The sequence below is a fragment of the Pinus tabuliformis genome, chromosome 9, assembly GCF_031772625.1.
Source record: "Pinus tabuliformis cultivar Carrire ecotype Pingquan chromosome 9, CPIR1, whole genome shotgun sequence".
NCBI classification, from domain to species: domain Eukaryota; kingdom Viridiplantae; phylum Streptophyta; class Pinopsida; order Pinales; family Pinaceae; genus Pinus; species Pinus tabuliformis.
Window position 1 is genome coordinate 296,782,832 of NC_142307.1, and position 17,877 is coordinate 296,800,708.

The 17,877-nt window shown below is 38.2% G+C and overlaps 2 protein-coding genes and 1 pseudogene across 3 annotated transcripts; all 3 read right to left on the reverse strand.

The window, feature by feature from the left end:
* Positions 1-7,208: 7,208 nt before the first annotated feature.
* LOC149148375 (thylakoid lumenal 15.0 kDa protein 2, chloroplastic-like) lies at positions 7,209-7,694 on the reverse strand. Its single transcript, XM_089442159.1, has one exon. The coding sequence runs from the start codon at positions 7,692-7,694 to the stop codon at positions 7,209-7,211; it is 486 nt and encodes a 161-aa protein (XP_089298285.1).
* Positions 7,695-11,967: 4,273 nt separating this feature from the next.
* On the reverse strand, positions 11,968-13,055 carry LOC149148376 (glycine-rich RNA-binding protein GRP1A-like; annotated as a pseudogene). Its single transcript, XR_016262968.1, has 2 exons — positions 12,820-13,055; positions 11,968-12,570 (listed from the first exon to the last, which is right to left on the reverse strand). The product of XR_016262968.1 is annotated as a glycine-rich RNA-binding protein GRP1A-like (transcript).
* Positions 13,056-13,612: 557 nt separating this feature from the next.
* Positions 13,613-14,559, reverse strand: LOC149148377 (uncharacterized). Its single transcript, XM_089445735.1, has 2 exons — positions 14,430-14,559; positions 13,613-14,301 (listed from the first exon to the last, which is right to left on the reverse strand). The coding sequence occupies exons 1-2, from the start codon at positions 14,454-14,456 to the stop codon at positions 13,900-13,902; spliced, it is 429 nt and encodes a 142-aa protein (XP_089301861.1). The 5' UTR covers positions 14,457-14,559; the 3' UTR covers positions 13,613-13,899.
* Positions 14,560-17,877: the final 3,318 nt, after the last annotated feature.

Here is a 17,877-nt window from a genome sequence, read left to right on the forward strand (position 1 = left end):
TGAGCTAGTCCATACATATGTATGTGGTCCATTTAGGACAAGGTCACCTCGAGGAGAAGAATACTTTATATTATTCATTGATGACTTCTCCATGATGGTTTGGTTAGGACTTATGAAGCACAAAGATGAAGCATTCGAAAAATTCAAATCCTTCAAGGCCTTGGCTGAAAACGAATCAGATCACAAAATTAAATGCCTCAGGTCCAACAGAGGTGGGGAGTTTACCTCAAGTGAATTTTTCGATTTCTATGAAGAACATGGAATAAGAAGGGAATTCTCTACAGCTATGACTCCTCAGCAAAATGGAGTGGTGGAAAGGATGAATAGAACGGTCCAACAAATGGCTCGTGCTATGCTTGATGAATTTGGAACTCCCGCAACCTTCTGGGGTGAAGCTGCATTTGCTACGGTTTTTATTCCCAACAAAACAAATGTCCGAGTGAACAGCACTCAAACTCCTCATGAGCTCTGGTATGGTGAGACTCCTTCGGTAAAGCATTTCAAAATTTTTGGAAGCAAATTCTATATTAAGAACAATGATGAACAGCTTGGCAAACTTGAACCTAGAGCAGATGAAGGCATTCTCCTTGGTTATTCTCCCCACAGCAAGGCATATAAGTGTTACAATAAAAGACTTATGAATTGTTGACAACATTGATGTAGTGGTTGATGAAAAAGGATACATTCCTAGGCAAGTAAAATATGAAAATATCGAAGAGGATAAAGACTACTCTCCAAATCAGACTGATGATGAACAAGAACCTCAAGAGGCATCAGAGGAACAGAAAAGGATAGAAGAAAATACTCCATCCAGGTACGTTCAAAAGAACCATCCAGAATCTTAGATTTTGGGGCAGAAAGAGGCAGGTGTACAAACAAGAAGAACAATTGCAGAAGCCTCAAGCTATTTGGCATTGCTCTCCTCCACTGAGCCACAAAATGTAAAAGAGGCATGCAAAGATGAATGCTGGGTCAAGGAAATGGATGAAGAACTTGAGCAGATCGAAAAGAACAACACTTGGGAGTTGGTTCCTAGACCAAAAGATAAGAATGTCATAGGGACAAAATGGATCTTTAAAAATAAGTTGAATGAAAATGGAGAAGTAATTAGAAACAAGGCTAGACTTGTGTGTAAAGGGTATGCTCAACAAGAAGGAATAGACTTTGAAGAAACTTTTGCTCTCGTTTCTAGACTTGAGGCCATCCGAATGTTCCTTGCTCTCTCAAGCTTTCAGAAGTTCAAAGTATTTCAAATGGACGTGAAATCAGCCTTTCTGAATGGAGACTTAGAAGAAGAAGTGTACATTGAGCAACCAGATGGTTTCATTCTTGGGAATGATCCAAATCTTGTATGCAGACTAAAAAAGGCTCTCTATGGTCTTAAACAGGCTCCAAGGGCTTGGTACTACCGGTTGGACAAATATCTTCATCAACAAGGTTTTTCAAAAGGATCAGCAGATAGCAATCTCTATATAAAAATTGAAAATGACAAATTGCTAATACTTGTTGTGTATGTAGATGATATTATCTTTGGAAGCAATGAAGAAGCTATGAGTCAAAGCTTTGCCTTGGTGATGCAGAAAGAATTTGAAATGTCCTTGCTTGGAGAACTGACATACTTTCTTGGATTACAAATCCAACAAAATGAAGGCGGTATCTTCTTGTCTCAAGCCAAGTACCTCAAGCAGATTTTGAAGAAGTGTGGCATGGAAGATTCGAAACCAGTATGTACCCCCATGGTTACAGGATGCAGCCTCAGTGTAAATGATGAATCAGCAGCAGTGCATCAACCAACCTATAGATCTATGATTGGAAGTCTACTTTATTTGACAGGCACCCGGCCAGACATCATGCATGGAGTGGGAATAGTTGGAAGATTTCAGGCAAATCCAAAGGAAACTCATCTTCAGGCAGTGAAGAGAATTTTCAAGTATCTTCATGGAACTCAAAACTATGGCTTATGGTATCCTAGAGATACAGATCTCACTCTTCATGCTTATACAGATGTAGATTGGGTTGGAAGTGTGGATGACAGGAAGAGCACAAGTGGTGGTGCATTCTTTATGGGTTCCAGATTAGTATCTTGGTTCAGCAAGAAACAGAGTTCGATTGCTTTATCTACAGCTGAAGCGGAATATGTGGCTACTGCATCTTGTTGCACTCAACTTCTTTGGATGATGCAAACCTTGCAGGACTTTCAAATCACTTGTACACCACCTATCTGCATCTTGTGTGATAATACAAGTGCAATCAGCATTTCAAAGAACCCAGTCATGCATTCAAAGACCAAGCACATACTGATCAAGTATCACTTTCTCCGGGAACAAGTGTTGGAAAAAAAGGTCAAATTGGAGTATGTTCCTTCTAAGGAACAAGTTGCTGATATTCTCACCAAACCACTGCCCAGGGAGACATTTGAATACCTCAGACAGAAGCTAGGAGTAGTTGATGCATCATCTTGCTGTTAAAACTTGTCTGTTTCAGAGAAAAATGGTTGTACGCGAGTTTCCTAAGGAGGATCCACGTACACAGGCCGGTTTGTGCAGAGACAGTCACGTATATGGAGATTTGATGGATATCAGTAGGGACAGGCTCTGGTTGAAGATATTCTGATATGGGTCTGACAGAGACCATCTGGCACAGGTTTAGGGGGAGCAGATAATCTTCCAATAATGCATTGTTGGCATTATCTTAGAAGCTTTTGGTTCTAGTTCACAGCTGTTGTTGGTTTCAGGTGGAACAGAGGCAGAAGGAGCACAGAAGGAAATCTTGGTTGCTGATCTGAATGGTGATTGACAGATGCTGCTGCTATCAGTTATTGGTGACTTTCATAAGTCTTGTTCTAGATATTTCGTCTCTATCTCTTTTGTGGTATCTCTTTTATGGTGTCAAGGTCATGCAACGGCCTATTTTGGTTTCCCCACTATGCCTGGGATGAACATGTAATGAACTTGGTTGTCATATGTAAATTTCTGATGTATCCCCACTTGGTTGGGTGGTTGATCCCCACCTGGTTGGGTGATGGATGTATGTATTGAGTCTTTTGGTGATAGGAAGGTCGTTTATGATGTATAAGTCATGGTTCTTCTTGAAGAACATCTTTTGCAGATCTTGCCTACAGTCAGGGGGAGCATGGTCAGCACAGCAGGGCAAAGATTGCAGCATGTACTCAGGGGGAGCACAACCCTTTGCCCTTGATGACAAAGGGGGAGAATGACTTTGAGGATTTTGGGTTGCCATCAAGTCCAAAGGGGGAGATTGTTGGCATTATGCCACAGGTTTGGAGTTATGGAACAGGTGTTGTCCTTGATGGCAACTCTCTTTGGTAACATATCTCAGTTCAGGCGAAGGAAAAGACATATACGCAGGTTCATCTAGACGAAGACGCGTATACATGCGGGTTAGACGTTTCAAAGGCGCGTATGCGTATACACGCACTTTCATGCAAGGAAAAGCGCATATATGTTGGAGAACTTACTTTTGGTCCGTGGTAGTTAGTCCTCGGTATTTGAACCTATGGTTTTAGACCATGGTATCTCGTCAGAAGTGTTGACCCCAGGTATTGGGTCCTTGGTATTGTTTATTATGGTTTTGGACCATGGTATTGTGGAAGGCCTAAAACTATAAAAGAGGAAGGAGATCAAGTGGCAAAGGATCATTTGAATTATTATTGAATATCTGATAAAGTGTTAGATCTGGAATACTGGTAATTGGGTTATGGTGCAGATATAGATCTGAATGAAGGAGGAACCTTAGCGCAAAGAGAAGGATAAGTTCTATTGATGGGTCATAATCTTTAAGCTTGAATGATAGTATCTTTGTATGATTTTGATCTGCTGTATGTGGCGCTTGCTTGATCTATAAGTCTGATAATCTGGGTTAATTAGTGTTTGAATATCTGAAAGAGCGAATTATCCTTTATAGATCTGTACGCAAGTTCAGTGAAGCGAATGCGTGTATACACGCTGGTTCAGTGAAGTGAAGAATCATATACGCAGTTTGTTCCATACGCAGAAGCGTATACATGCAGGTTTCAGGTTATTAAAGCAGCTTATATCTTTTGAGTTGTGATCTAGTTGCCTCTGTTTATTGTTGCAGTGTTCTGGGTTCAGATTTGGTGTGTGGTTACTGTTACTGTGATCTGGGGACAGTCGTCAGAAAAGTGTTTATGTTGATTCAGTTTTGATTTGTGAAAAGGTGATTGGTTGATGCAGAAATTCTTGATGTTTGATTGATGCAGAAATTCTTGATGTTTGATTGATGTTATTTGTGGATCCAGTCTGAAAATTTATGAAACGTGGTCCCTGAAAGAAAGAGAAGGTTGTAGCCTTCTGTAGGCCAGCACCTACGTACTAGTATCTTGGCTAGTGCAAGAGATAAGGGGGTTGTAGCTCCCTTCCAGGAGAAGCTGGAAAACGAGAGAGGGTTGTAGCTCTCTACAGGTTGCAGCCTGCGTACTGGTAAAGGACTGCACCAGTACAATTGTAAAAAGAAGTTTCTAATTAAAGAGAAGATAGAGACGAATTGCAGCAGGTGGTTTTCACCCACATTGGGTTTCCACCTTATATCCTATGTTCTTATGTGTGATTGTCTTTCTGCTCTGTTTTATTGTTTCTAGTTACTGGTTATTTACTTCTGAAACACAGATTAACAATCAACATCAGAAAGTTAAAGTAAATTATAAGGTTTGCATTATATACGTGGGTTTCCTTCTGCATAGTTGCGTATATACGCGGGTTTAATTAACTGAAGTAGCGTATATCATTTGACTTTGAAAATAAAAATTTGACTTGATAATACTGATTCACCCCCCCTCTCAGTATTATTTCCAACATAGTACACTCTCATCATAAACACATTGTAACTCCTAAAATGTTACAAGACATAAACTTTAATACCTAACACGTTAACTATAACATTAAAACTATAACCTATATGTACTTAAATTGTCTTAACATAGTGAAGGTAAAGAAGAATAAAGTGTGTGAAAGAATTACCTTATAATCCTTAAGGGAATAACTCTATTATTAAGTAAACCATAATGCAATATGATTTTTAACACAATGAATTCTAAAAAATATGACCCCTAGTACACTCTCATCATAAACACATTGTAACTCCAAAATGTTACAAGACATAAACTTTAATACCTAACACGTTAACTATAACATTAAAACTATAACCTATATGTACTTAAATTGTCTTAACATAGTGAAGGTAAAGAAGAATAAAGTGTATGCTTTCACAACCTTAATTGTATGCATTTAAAAGTTTAGAGACAATAAGTTCTTTTCTAATTTAACCCTAGATGCAATAACATTAAGGAACAAATATAAGTATGCCTAGCTGGAGAAAAAGGTAACAACATCTACTAGGGTATGTCACATCTTATTTTTATTCCTTGCAAACCACCTAGATCGAAAAAAAGGCTAAGACTAGTTTCCTTTAAAGCACCGTAGCTCAGAAAGGCAGGAATTAAAAGCAAAAGCCTACAAAAGAAAGAAATAAATCTTACAAAAGTAGGACGCCAGAGCCTACGAAAGAATGAGATAAATCTTACAAACATTATGATGAAGAAGGGAATTCAATACCCATTGAGGAGATGAACAGAGGAACATGACCTCCATTTTTACTAAAATCACCACAAATATTGATAGTTACTCTAAGTACACAATGTCATTAGGATATTAATCCAATAGTAGGGTGTTCAAAAAGTCCCTTTCTCACTAACTTTCTCCCTCTTTTATAGAAATTTTCAATAGTGACACTTGGCACCTCATGCAAAAATAATTATTTTTTTTATTCCAATAATGCCTGCAATAAAAGATTTATTTTACACAAATCAAAATGAAATTTATTCTCTGCTGAATGTAACTAAAACCAGAATAACAACTCAAAGATGGATGAATACTTCCTAATAAATCATTTGAATTCATGTCCATACGAAAATCAACGAGGATTCAAAGTGTTATGTTCATTGCAAATAATCTATGACATCCAACTGAATATTTGATAAACAGGAATATTTTTGGTGGAATTTTACAGAGTGCAATGGTGTTTGAATTTTAATAGAAAAGAGAATTTTTATACACGCTGTTACCCAAGATCAAAACAATTGACATTCTGAAGGGAAAACTATTTTCTTAATGTGATTAGGATGATAATCAAAATTAAATTCTTCGTCTTTTGTTGGGAGAGACGCTTTGTAAATAATGTACTAATTCTCTTTAATGTTAACCACCTCCATAATGTGATTAAGGTAAAATAATCAATTATTTACCAAAGAATTAAATTTCTAAACTAATTCTCTTTAATGATAACCACCTCCATAATGTAATTAAGGTAAAATAATCAATTATTTACCAGAGCATTACATGTCAATCTTACTGCATTCATCATTTAAACATATTTAACCCAAAAACTTGATTAAATAAAATATTTTTTGAAAAAGAATGTGTCAACTTATCACAAAAATGTACTCAGGTTGCAAAAAGCCATTCACTATTTCATGAAAGTTTAAAATGTAAAATGTTTAATAGTCACACCATATTGAGCTAAATTTCGCAATCATATAAAAACTATAAAAACTATGTAGCGTAAAAAAAAGATCGTCTTACAGTGATTCGAAAGATTTCAAGATTGATTGGTATTCAAACATGATAATTAATTAGACAATTTGAAAGATTTCAAGATTGATTAGTATCCAAAACATAATAACTTAATTAATTAAACAAAACGTGGGTACATAAATCCCAAGCGTTAAGAAATCATTGATTGGTATCCAAACATGATAACTTATTAATTAAACAATTTGAAATATTTCAATATTGATTGGTATCCAAAACATAATAACTTAATTAATTAAACAAAACGTGAGTACAGAAATCCCAAGCATTAAGAAATCTGGCTGAAAACCCTCCTAAGGGTACTAATAAACATGAGTTGCATTTGAGCCCTGAACTTTTGCAAAATAAAAAATTCCTAGACTTTTATATCAGAGTTAGAGAAAGAAGAACAACCCACTGCCATGAACCCTCCACTCTGCCCTAAGGGCTAAGTCGAACAGCAAACCCAAACACACAACCCCCAGCTATGGACGTCACAAGAGTTAAAAAGTACAGGTCATTTGTCAAACCAGGCATGTTATTGCATCCCTCTTCCCTAACAATGCATTGCTTGATGGAAACAATTGTATTCAAAAGGGCTGCCTAATAGCCCTCTTTCGATACAAAAAACTGATTCCCATACTTGGACTGCAGCTCATCGAAGGATTGACGAGGAAGCCTAGAATCCACTGTTAATCCTGTGCCGAAATTCAAGATGTTTGGGGAAGAGATGTCCTCTACTATAATCACAGTCCTGTCATCAGGGCGCCATAGGTCCCTGAAGGATTTATCTGAAGGAGATGGGGATGGCCCAGACCTTGTAAGGATTCTCATTTTCCACTCTGACTTGTCTTCCAAAGCCTGCAACTCTTGTGAAATCTTCACTGCTTGGGCTGGAGATAAGACCCTGGCTATGTCAATAACATTGGTGAAGTTGTTGGGTAGCTGAAGGTCTGGGACTTTTATTGCTTCTGGCTCTTTTGAGGCCATGTTGGATTGAAAGTCTGAGTTCAGGATTTGGGTAATTGCTAAAGATGGTGTCAACTGCACTTGCTGAATCAGAAAGGTGAACAAGAGCATGGATGCCATTGACAGAGTTTGCTTACCCACATCCTTGAGAATGTTGTTTTTGTGCTGTGCATATATCAACTGAGAAATACCCAGGTTTTTGAAGGTGATCTGAAAGGGGTTGAAGTTGTGGGTTATTGAATCGGGTGTACATTGACTGACAGAGTATGAGTGTTTTATGCGATTGAAGGTGGGCTTGTAATTGAAAATGGAGAGGAAAGAGAATGACTTAAAAGAGATAATGCAGCAGGAACTGAGTGGCATTTTAACTGGGGGTGGAGAAAGACTCAGAATGCTCTTGATGGTTGCTTGCTGAGGCTTGAGCTTGAGTTGCCATGAGATACTGGAGATGGGTCTAATCACGAAAGACCGAATGCACCAGAAATATGAGCCACCTGATTCCACCTGTAAGGCCAGGCACACACCAGAATGAGGATACGTAGACTAAGAAACTACGACACTCGGTCGTAGCAGGCACTGAGATATGCATAACACTCTTGTGCTAAAAGCTAGTTAAGGTTGTTTGTGAACATTCTCGTGAGATTTCCAATGAAGTGTCATTATCATATCCACATTTGAGGCATCAATGTGACAATGACTTCTACCTCAAATAAACTGAAAGGAATTCGCATGGAAAGAACAATTTAGAATGCAGAAATTGGAGTATCAAAAACACTTATAGACCCTATCTTCCCTTCATAAGCCTGCAACTGCATTTTAAAAAGTTAAAATGAAGTAAATGTATTATGAATTATCAACATATAACTTTGTAAATATACATTTCTGCAAGCTATGAAAATGGCAATAAAAAATATGAGTCCTAGATGATTTTAGCATTCTAGCAGCAAAATATTCTAACCAAGAAGACATAACACTGGTGTATTGGTTGGCTTCTACAGCCTAGATATGTGTTAAAATGTCAAGTTTGAGTCCATGACTCCATACTTTTTTCACCTATCATCATCAAAAACTGATACCTACATAATACCAACAAAATTGCAGCACAACATTATCATCACTAACATAGCATAACTTTACTTTCCCTTCAAACTTCTTATCATGGATATTATGCCCATAGTATCTCTTGAAGGTGGAAAGCTTGATTTTTTCCTTAATCGTCTGTTTGTTAATCATAGATTCTGTACATTCGATAGAGTGTTTGAGAATGGTGATTACAACTAATCACTCGGAAAGTTGGAGATGTGCATCGAATTGCTCAATAACAGAAGCAATCAAACAATGTAAACCAACAAGGTGTTGAATGTGCATTAATAAGCATTAAGATCGTAATGTTAGTAAGCAAGCACTTATAAAGACAACTTCGATCATGTGCAGACTCTCGTCTAATTTAGGATCATCGTAACAAGCAGGAATTTAAAGGAGGCTTACTTTCAAATTTATGAAAGGCGAACTAGTCACAGAAGACAAAGAAATCCCATCTCAGCCCCCACCATGCATACACTCACCCAACTCAGAAAAAAGAAAGATTGAACTGAAAACTGATTTGGTTATATTTTAGCCTTGACTTAAATTGGATGCAAGGTATGATTACGAAGTTCTTGCTGTCATAGTACCCTATACAACACTACTTTAAAGGATAAGACCTGCCCTCCTGTTAGAGCCTGCAAAGAGGAAATGATAAGCTTTTACCATTTTGCATTCATTGTCTCTTGACCTGCTTTGAATGAAACATTTTAAGCAAAAGTAACTAGGAGAGTACACCGGGTCACATGGAATGTGATCATCAAAGCTTCTTCAGAGGCCGGTACATACTTCCCAGCACCCAGCGAGAGTATCAGTGCATAATAGGCATGGAGTTATATTAGAGCTCTAAGCTTCACAAGCTGAAAACGAAATGAAGTTACTTCAAAATAACAAAAGTTCACATGATTTAAGAAAAAAAATGCCTTCACCAATTAGTACCCTGTTTTACCTTGGAACAGGGTATATGACTTACAGCCCACCATTATTGGTCAGAAAATGCAACAATATATACGCATAGCCTGTTAATATTCAAAAAATTGCTGATATGGACAAGCATGAAATTTTAAGTAATGGCCATGCATGATTCCAATACAAAGCAATAGAGCTCCACGAATACTGAACCCTAGTTTAATTAATGGTCACGCACAAATCCAATTTAAAGCAGTGGACCTCCAGAGTCCACACAAACTGAACCATGGGAGTGGTAGCAGGGTCAAAGATATAAGATAAGATCCTAGAACAAAGCGCTATATTTAAAAAGGAGAAGGAATGAGGGAAGAGGAGATTATTGAAGTGAACTCAGTTCAATGACTCGAAACATTGGTTATGGATGACAGCTTATCATATAAACTACAGCAACATGGGAGGAGCAGCAAGTCCAAAGATGTAAAGATCTTACGACAAAGCATAATGTTTTTAAGGAGGAGAAGGAAGAAAGAACGTATATTTGCACCCCAAAGTCTGCTTCCTCCTATTGAAATGAGATTGTTATTGCCATCAACAATGCCCCTTAAGGTTACATGAGCCCCAGGTATGAGAAAGCCAAAACCAAGTTACTTAGCAAGGAAAAATCCAAAATCCAGAGAGCTCTAAGACAATGTACAAATGCTTGAAGAGAATATGGATTATCCATTGTATCTGCTCATTGGACAAATGTTGAAATCATGTCATCGATAAATCATAAATGTTCTTATTGTGTCCATTCATAATGTGGTCTTCCTTGCAGCCCATGATTCAACATTTGGTGAGACTGTTGCTAATATTCCGTAGCTCTTACCAAAAACCATTACAAAAATTGGGTTGTGTAATGTCATTCAATTAATTATTGATGATGCACCTAATTGTCATACAGCAGGAGCAATCACCAGATGCACCTAATTGCAAGGCAGCAGAAGCAATCATTGAGTAGGTAAATCCTCACGTTTTTGTTCTAGGTTTTGGTGCATACAGTGAGCCTTTGATGCATGATATTATTAAGTTGAATCCTAGCAAATGATGAATGAATACCTTGTACAAAAGAGGGAAAAAATTAAAATTCATCACCACTGATGAAGCCAATTAATACATTTTCCACACTCATTCTAAGTTGGAGCTACTTAAGCTTGCAAGGACCAAATTTGTTACATATTACCTCAATATCAACATAAACAAAGTCTTTTAGACTTATTATTTGAAAATTGCTATTTTTATTGAGTTGTATCATCGTCCTAGGTTCTAGAATCTATGTTTTTTTATTTTTATATGTTTTCAAGTAAAACTATGCCATCCCAGTTGCATGTCTTCTAGAAATATGGGGTACCTTCCAGCCTTCCCCGAAATCTGTCCTGTCATCTCCCTGTCCCCGCGACACTAAAATTAGATGCAATATAGCGAAAGACAAATTGAATTAGTTTTGGCACAAGTCAACTTTTGTCATGTACCTGATGCCCAAGAAAACATCCGCAAGTGCAACCCTTAGTGAGAATGTTGTATATATTTCCAGCCCTAATGACTAATTTCGATTTTGGCAACTTTCTTTATTGCTTTTAAAAACTAAAAAACCCTTGGTTTGTAAATTTACTAGTTCCTTAGGTTGACTTACCAAAGTCACAGGAAACAAGGAAAAGGGAAAAAAAAAGATGCTGGTGAGCATATGTACACAACTCTTACACCTTTGACCAAAAAACAATTTGAGCTTTTTGACTTTTAGTTTTTTCTTATATCACAATGTCAATATGCAAAACAAAATAAAATGCACAGCCATAATTTTAAGAGAATACAAACTCATTCTCATCTGCAAATTTAGGATATATACCTTGTCACTAATTGCATCTTGTATAACTACTATATCTGTAGAGATAGAACTGATAATTTCTCCAGTGCTGGTCTTCGTGTCAAAAAAAGTAACATCTTGGCTCAAAACAGATTTTAAATATTGCATTCTCATGCGAGCTGATTGTCGCTCCCCTGTTTGCATCCAACATGAGACCTCTGCATAAATCCATACAAACAGCTTATTTTCAGCTATTCAACACTGTAGATTGTTTGCTGGAAGGAAAATGATACAAAATATCAACTACTCTAGAAGGTTCAGTGTGCAGAAACCCATTACACAAAATTTACGACAAGAATGGGAGTTACAAAACAAACCCTACGCTACAGAGACCTGCCATCAAAACACCCCATCCAGAGGACCATTAAAGAATACTTGAACCAAAAATAAAGCGTCTATATGTGACATCAGAAACCAAAACTATTTCGTGAAACTGCATATTCAGGTCATTTTTAAAAACACTAGAAATTCGCAACCTGGGAAAAAACCACCATGAGATAGTAAAACCGTATAGTGCATATTCAGATTGCAATTACAGACGTATTAGAACCAGATTTTCCGCTTCGATACAGCTCATCGAGAGCAACAGAGATCCAGATCAAAAACCAGACAGAGTTTACAGAACATCGAAATACCAAGCCCAGGGACAGTTACCAGCATATAGCTCTACCACCAACAGGATTATTACAGAACCAAAACATAAGACCACTTGCAGACAAAAAAAACCTTAGCACAACATCATATTGCCTATCTCCTCCAGCTACCATCATCGGAATCACCACCACCATAGCGAGAATCGCCACCGCCACCATAGCCGCCACCATGACCACCACCACCACCACCGTAGCCGTCACTACCACCATAACCACGTTCACCACGATCATGGCTTCCATCGTAACCCCCACCACCACCGTCCCCACGAGAGCCACCGCCTCCACCACCGCCCTCGTTTCCTCTGGACTGGGCTGGATTAACGGTGATGCTCCTCCCGTCAAGCATCTTGCCATTCATTGCGTCGATGGCGTCCCTCATCGATTGCTCATCGTTGAAGGTCACGAAGCCGAATCCACGGGACCTACCGGTTTCCTGATCACTTATAATCTGCAGAAAACAAATCCAAAGACAAACCCTCAGAAAAGAACTTTATTCGTCAAATCCAAAACCCTGAAGCAAACCCTAGCTTTGAGAAACCCTCAGAAAATGATTAAATCTGTGAAAATTCAAAACTCCAAAAGCAAACCCTAATAAAACCTATCAAATTCAAAACCCCAAATATAATAAACCCTAATTATGACAAAATAGACATGACCATGACAATTTGAGAGATTAATACACAAATAATGGCTTTACCTTGGACTCCACGACTTCGCCATAGGGGCTGAAATCCTCCTACAGGCTTCTGTCGTCAGTAGACCATGCAAGACCTCCAACGAAGCATCAGAACTCAACATCTGCTGAAGCCATCTTCTCAGACTGAAGTTTAAGAAAACTTGACAGAACAAGAGAGCACAAGAAACCACTAACACAGGACCAGATCCAGGACCAAAACCAAAAATGAACAGAACCAATACGAACTAGGGACAGACCGCCCCATAAATGAGTGAGAAAGTAGGGTTTGGGCTAGACAAGAATGGCGCCATGCTAATATGGGCCGTAGATTTGGAGTGAGGCATCACAACTATCTGTTCATCCCAAACCCAACCGAGAAGAATGAAAGAACATCGAGTTTCTGCAAACCGTTTCTGCAACGAATTGGTAACCACCTTAATCGAACGATTGAACTTTCTGCAATCGTCTAACATATAATCTTGTGGTGCACAAGATGACAAGTGTGCAAAGAGGGGAGTTGATTTTAGAGGGAAACACCTTACGGCGTAATTACTTGTACGTAGATACCTCTCTACTTGCAATTGGTAAATGGAAAATCAGGTAATTGACAACACATAAGATTGAAAATAGGTTTTACTAATAAGGGAATAATTTTCTTTGTTACCAGTTCAACACGAAATGAACTAAAGATAGAAAAATGTTCAAAAACATCTAAAAATAGCATAGGTTCATGGCTCCGCAATTATTAACTTGTTGAATCTTCACTCTTTCTTCACAAGTACTCGATTAAACTTCCAAACTAACTACAACTACAAATCAAGTTTAGTTAGCAGTATATTAATGGCCACAAGTTTTCAATATAAACGAAGGCTATATTCCAAAGCTGTAAATATACAAAACTGAATGTAACAATTTTGAAGTTCCTGGTAACAGGCATTCTAATTGCAAGGCTATTGCCGCTCAATAGCCACATCACAAGCCATGCTAGAGTGAATTAAAGTGACGTTTATGCTCTTTGCTGGCAAAACGGGCTGTAATTTTCCCAATTCCTTGCTTATCCATTTAGTGACTTCTTCTGGCACATGAAAGTGCTTACATAAGCTACTCCCGTGACTTTGAAAAGAAAGTGGATGCTAAAGAAGATGTAGGTGACTCCCCTCCATATGTTTTGACAGACTTTGGGAATTCACTTCCTGATGAGAAACATGTGAACTTGTTTCTCTGTTGTGTAGATTTCACTGGAGACCCTGCTGGCGAGCTTTCTTCCGTATCAGAGTAGGTATGCATTGTTAAACGTCCATCCAAATAATCTACAATTGGTGAATCTGGTACGTTCACTTTATATAGATCAGAAGTAGCAAGGCCAGATTCACTAGTCCACTCACTAGCACGTCCTCTGCCATTTGCTATGCTGATATTCTCAGGTTCTGATGCCCATGAAGCACTTTGGCTATGAGGACTCCAAGGAGCATCCAGTTCATATCTTTGGTCCCTTTCAGCTCTCTGCCATAGAAAAATTGACAATTTGTCAGGCTCTCCTCAGTGTGCTTTGAATCTCTAGTCTCAACTGGTTCTTATTAGCAAAGCAGATCTCACCCTAGAGTGAAATATGTACCTTTTCCTAACTATACCTTTTCTGCCTCGTATGGAAATTCCATGGCGTCCACTGGGCAAGCAAGGGCCTTCAACTGCTAACTAAGAACAAGTATGGTTTCCTGGCACTCTACAAGCTTCCCTGCAGCCACAGCTATGTCCTTTTCCTGGAATTACAGTTAAGTACAAGTTGCTCCACTGCTATAGGACTTTAACAAACATTATTGCAAGTGTCTAGGCAGAACAAACTGATAAGGGAAGGCTGTAAAAACAACACCTCTTAATAGTTTATGTTAGGAACTGAAAATAGTGCCGGAACTATTATACATTAGTATAACCATAAACTTTCCTTCTGTAGAAAATCAGAACACTAGATGAGATTGAAAATTTATGAAAAAGTAGAGAATACTCTGTATTGCATGAAAGGGTTCCTCATTTTCAAATTAATCTTATCATCTGCACTAAAGAAATATGGTCACCTCTCCACTGACCTATAAATGAATGAACCTCGTTAGCCTGTATAAGATCAATGAAAATTTTCATTGGCATCACTGATTTCCATTTTCCATTGTGTTAAATTTAGAATGATGATCCCTTTTAGAGATTGAACTAAGTCTCAAGGTTGTCAGGGATGTTTGTATGAGAATCAGTATCAGGTTACTGTCTAATTTTATCCTTTATTTAGATAGTTTCCACTGGATGAAGGGAAGTATCATTTGCGGTTGTGCACTTAATAGTCCAAAGTTAAACTATATTGTGTTTTCAAACCTTTTCAGATCTACTTTTTTTTTTCTAACTGAGTTGGACAAACAAAGCATCCATCCAACAGACATTCACACAATATATTTTCCTTAAAATCTCATAGGAAAGATGGAATGTTGAGTACTTGTTTATGAACTAAAAAGCTTGGGAAGACAATTTAGAGTGAAAAATTGAAGAAATTTAAGACTAAACTTCCAATCACATACACAATAAACAGAATAACCAAAGCTTTCAGGTGAGCCACTCCCAATTGTAAAGACAAACTAATCTTGAATGAATATAGTGTTGGTTCAGCTAGACCAAAAATTTTCTGTATAACACAGTTGTTGCCAAGAAACGAGGTGAAAGCCATAAGTACGACGTTGCATTCAAGCTCCACAATTCTAGCTCTAGGTTTAGGAAAAGTCTTGTTTTTGAACTCTTGCAACTACATTGGATTCAAGTTCCACACCTCTAGATTTAATTTTAGAGAAACCCTTGTTTTTGAATGCATGCAACTATGTTTGATTCTACAGCTATGTTCGATTCTAGAACCACAAATTAAATTCTAGCTTTAATTTGACCAAAAACTATTATTTTTGATCTCAGACAAGAGGTTTGAACTTCTTGGATGAGCTGGCTAATAAAATCCTCTAAATCGACGAAAACAAAGTCCTCTGACTAACATGTCATACCATGAAATTTCATCAGTAAATTCAAATTACCATTTATTTGGCTTTGGTTTTGCTTGTGAGACGAATTGAGCTCATTGGAAGTCTGGCTCTCCTGAATGTGTTTGTTTCAATGTAAGCAATGAAGGATGTTGGCAACTGTTAGGTTCCTTCCAAGAGGCATCTTCAATGGGCAGATCTTTGCACTGCACCAGATATTTTTAAGAACCCTGTTTCTTAACCTTTCATCTTTGGAAACCAGGATATGCTCATCTATCAGGATCAATTTTCCTTCCTCATCAAGGGGAGGTAAATCTTATGAAACTATCAAATCCTCTACTATTTCCTTCTTTAAATTAAAAACATGGAATGGGTTATGTACCTTGACGCTTGCTAGTAATTGTAGAGAATAGGCTACTCGTTCAACTTACTGAAGGATTGTGAAGGGACTATAACACTCAGAAGATAGTTTCTTACATACCTTTTCATAAAAGTGGTCTGTTCATAAGGATCTCCGATTGCAAATTCTAGTTCGGAGCAATGCTAGTCTCCCCTTCATTTCATCGTAGCTTGAAGCATTTTAAGGTTATCCTTTAGAGTTTGAAATATCTGCTGACTCTCTAGAATGTAATCTCGTTTGGTTGACTCCTTGGTGTATTGGATAACGCAAATTTGTCAATGATGGTAGCCTATATCCAGCCAAATACATTTATATATAGCCCGCCCAGAGAGACAGAGCTCCAGGACATTCGATTCAAGACAACCTGGTTTCAGCTCAGAAACAAAATACATATATAATCATATCAGGGAGTGGGTTCAATGAATGAACCTACCTGTTTGTAGCCTGGGTGGTGAGCTGCAGAGCCCAGTAGTGGGTTTTCCGCTTGTTCTGGTGAGCTGCAGGTGTCGAGTCGAGCCCTTCCAATGAACCAAGTTGCAATGCTGTATGACAACGCTTCTATACTTCTCTAATTTTCGGATCATTTGTGGTTGATAATGTTGTCTAACATGATTTGTACAAGGCCTTATCTTGTCCTTGTTTTCACTACCCTTAACAATTGTTTGATGGCTTTGATGTAGATTAGGACTATGACAATCTTGCAATAATACTTAAAAACTTTTCAATATAAACACCTTTTTTTTAAGAAGACTAGGACCTCGCTCCTTCAACTGTAATCAGACCTGTAACAAAATGAAACCAAACTCTAATTCTGTAGTTTGCTTGGCCTAGGGTTTCCTCAGGAAACAAGTCTGAAGAATTCATCTTTTTATTGATTGTTTCAGTGCAGTTTCTAAGTCTATTCATGACAAGTTGACACCTTGTTTTGATTAGATAGTAACCTTGAAACACTGTGATGTAGAACGTTGTTTCTTGAGCATTTGGAACACTAATGAAAATTGATCTATGCATCATACAGTGACCCGAACTGAAGGATGTCAATATGTGACCCCTGGTTTGCCTTTCCTTGTAGTCTGACGTTCCCTTCTTCCGTTTTCAAACTGGTGGGTTACTTTTCCCTCTTCGAACTCATTCGTGTAGTTCGTTTATTTCCTCCTTCCAGTTTCCTTGGCAGTTTTGGGAAATGTCATTACAGGTTGGTAATGTTACCTTGCCCTTCATGATGATTAAGGTTCCTATGGAGCCATGGTTTCACTGCGGGCTTGGTAACCTCCCTTACAGTTTGTCATCATTCAACTCGGAGATTCTTCTTAACGCTGGAGGATTTCGGTTTCTGCTTGTTCTGGTGACCTGGTGAGCTGCAGGGGAGTGCTAGGTCGAATGCAGCCCGCGGTTAATTCCCAAATTCGAATTGAGGTGTGAATGGCGGAAAGACGGCGATGGAACATCGTTATTAAATGCGGAGGGCGCCGGAGCTGGGCGAAGGAATTGCCGGCGGCCGGAGCCGGAGGTTTTTCCGGGAGGCGGCGGAAACCGGGCAATTCCTTCGCCTGGGTAGACTACTCCTTTAATGAATGAATTTGTCCGATGATAAGCAATAGTGAAAGTTACATGTATTGTGATAAGGACAATTGTATATGATGTGATAGTTTAACTGAGTTATCTGAACATGTG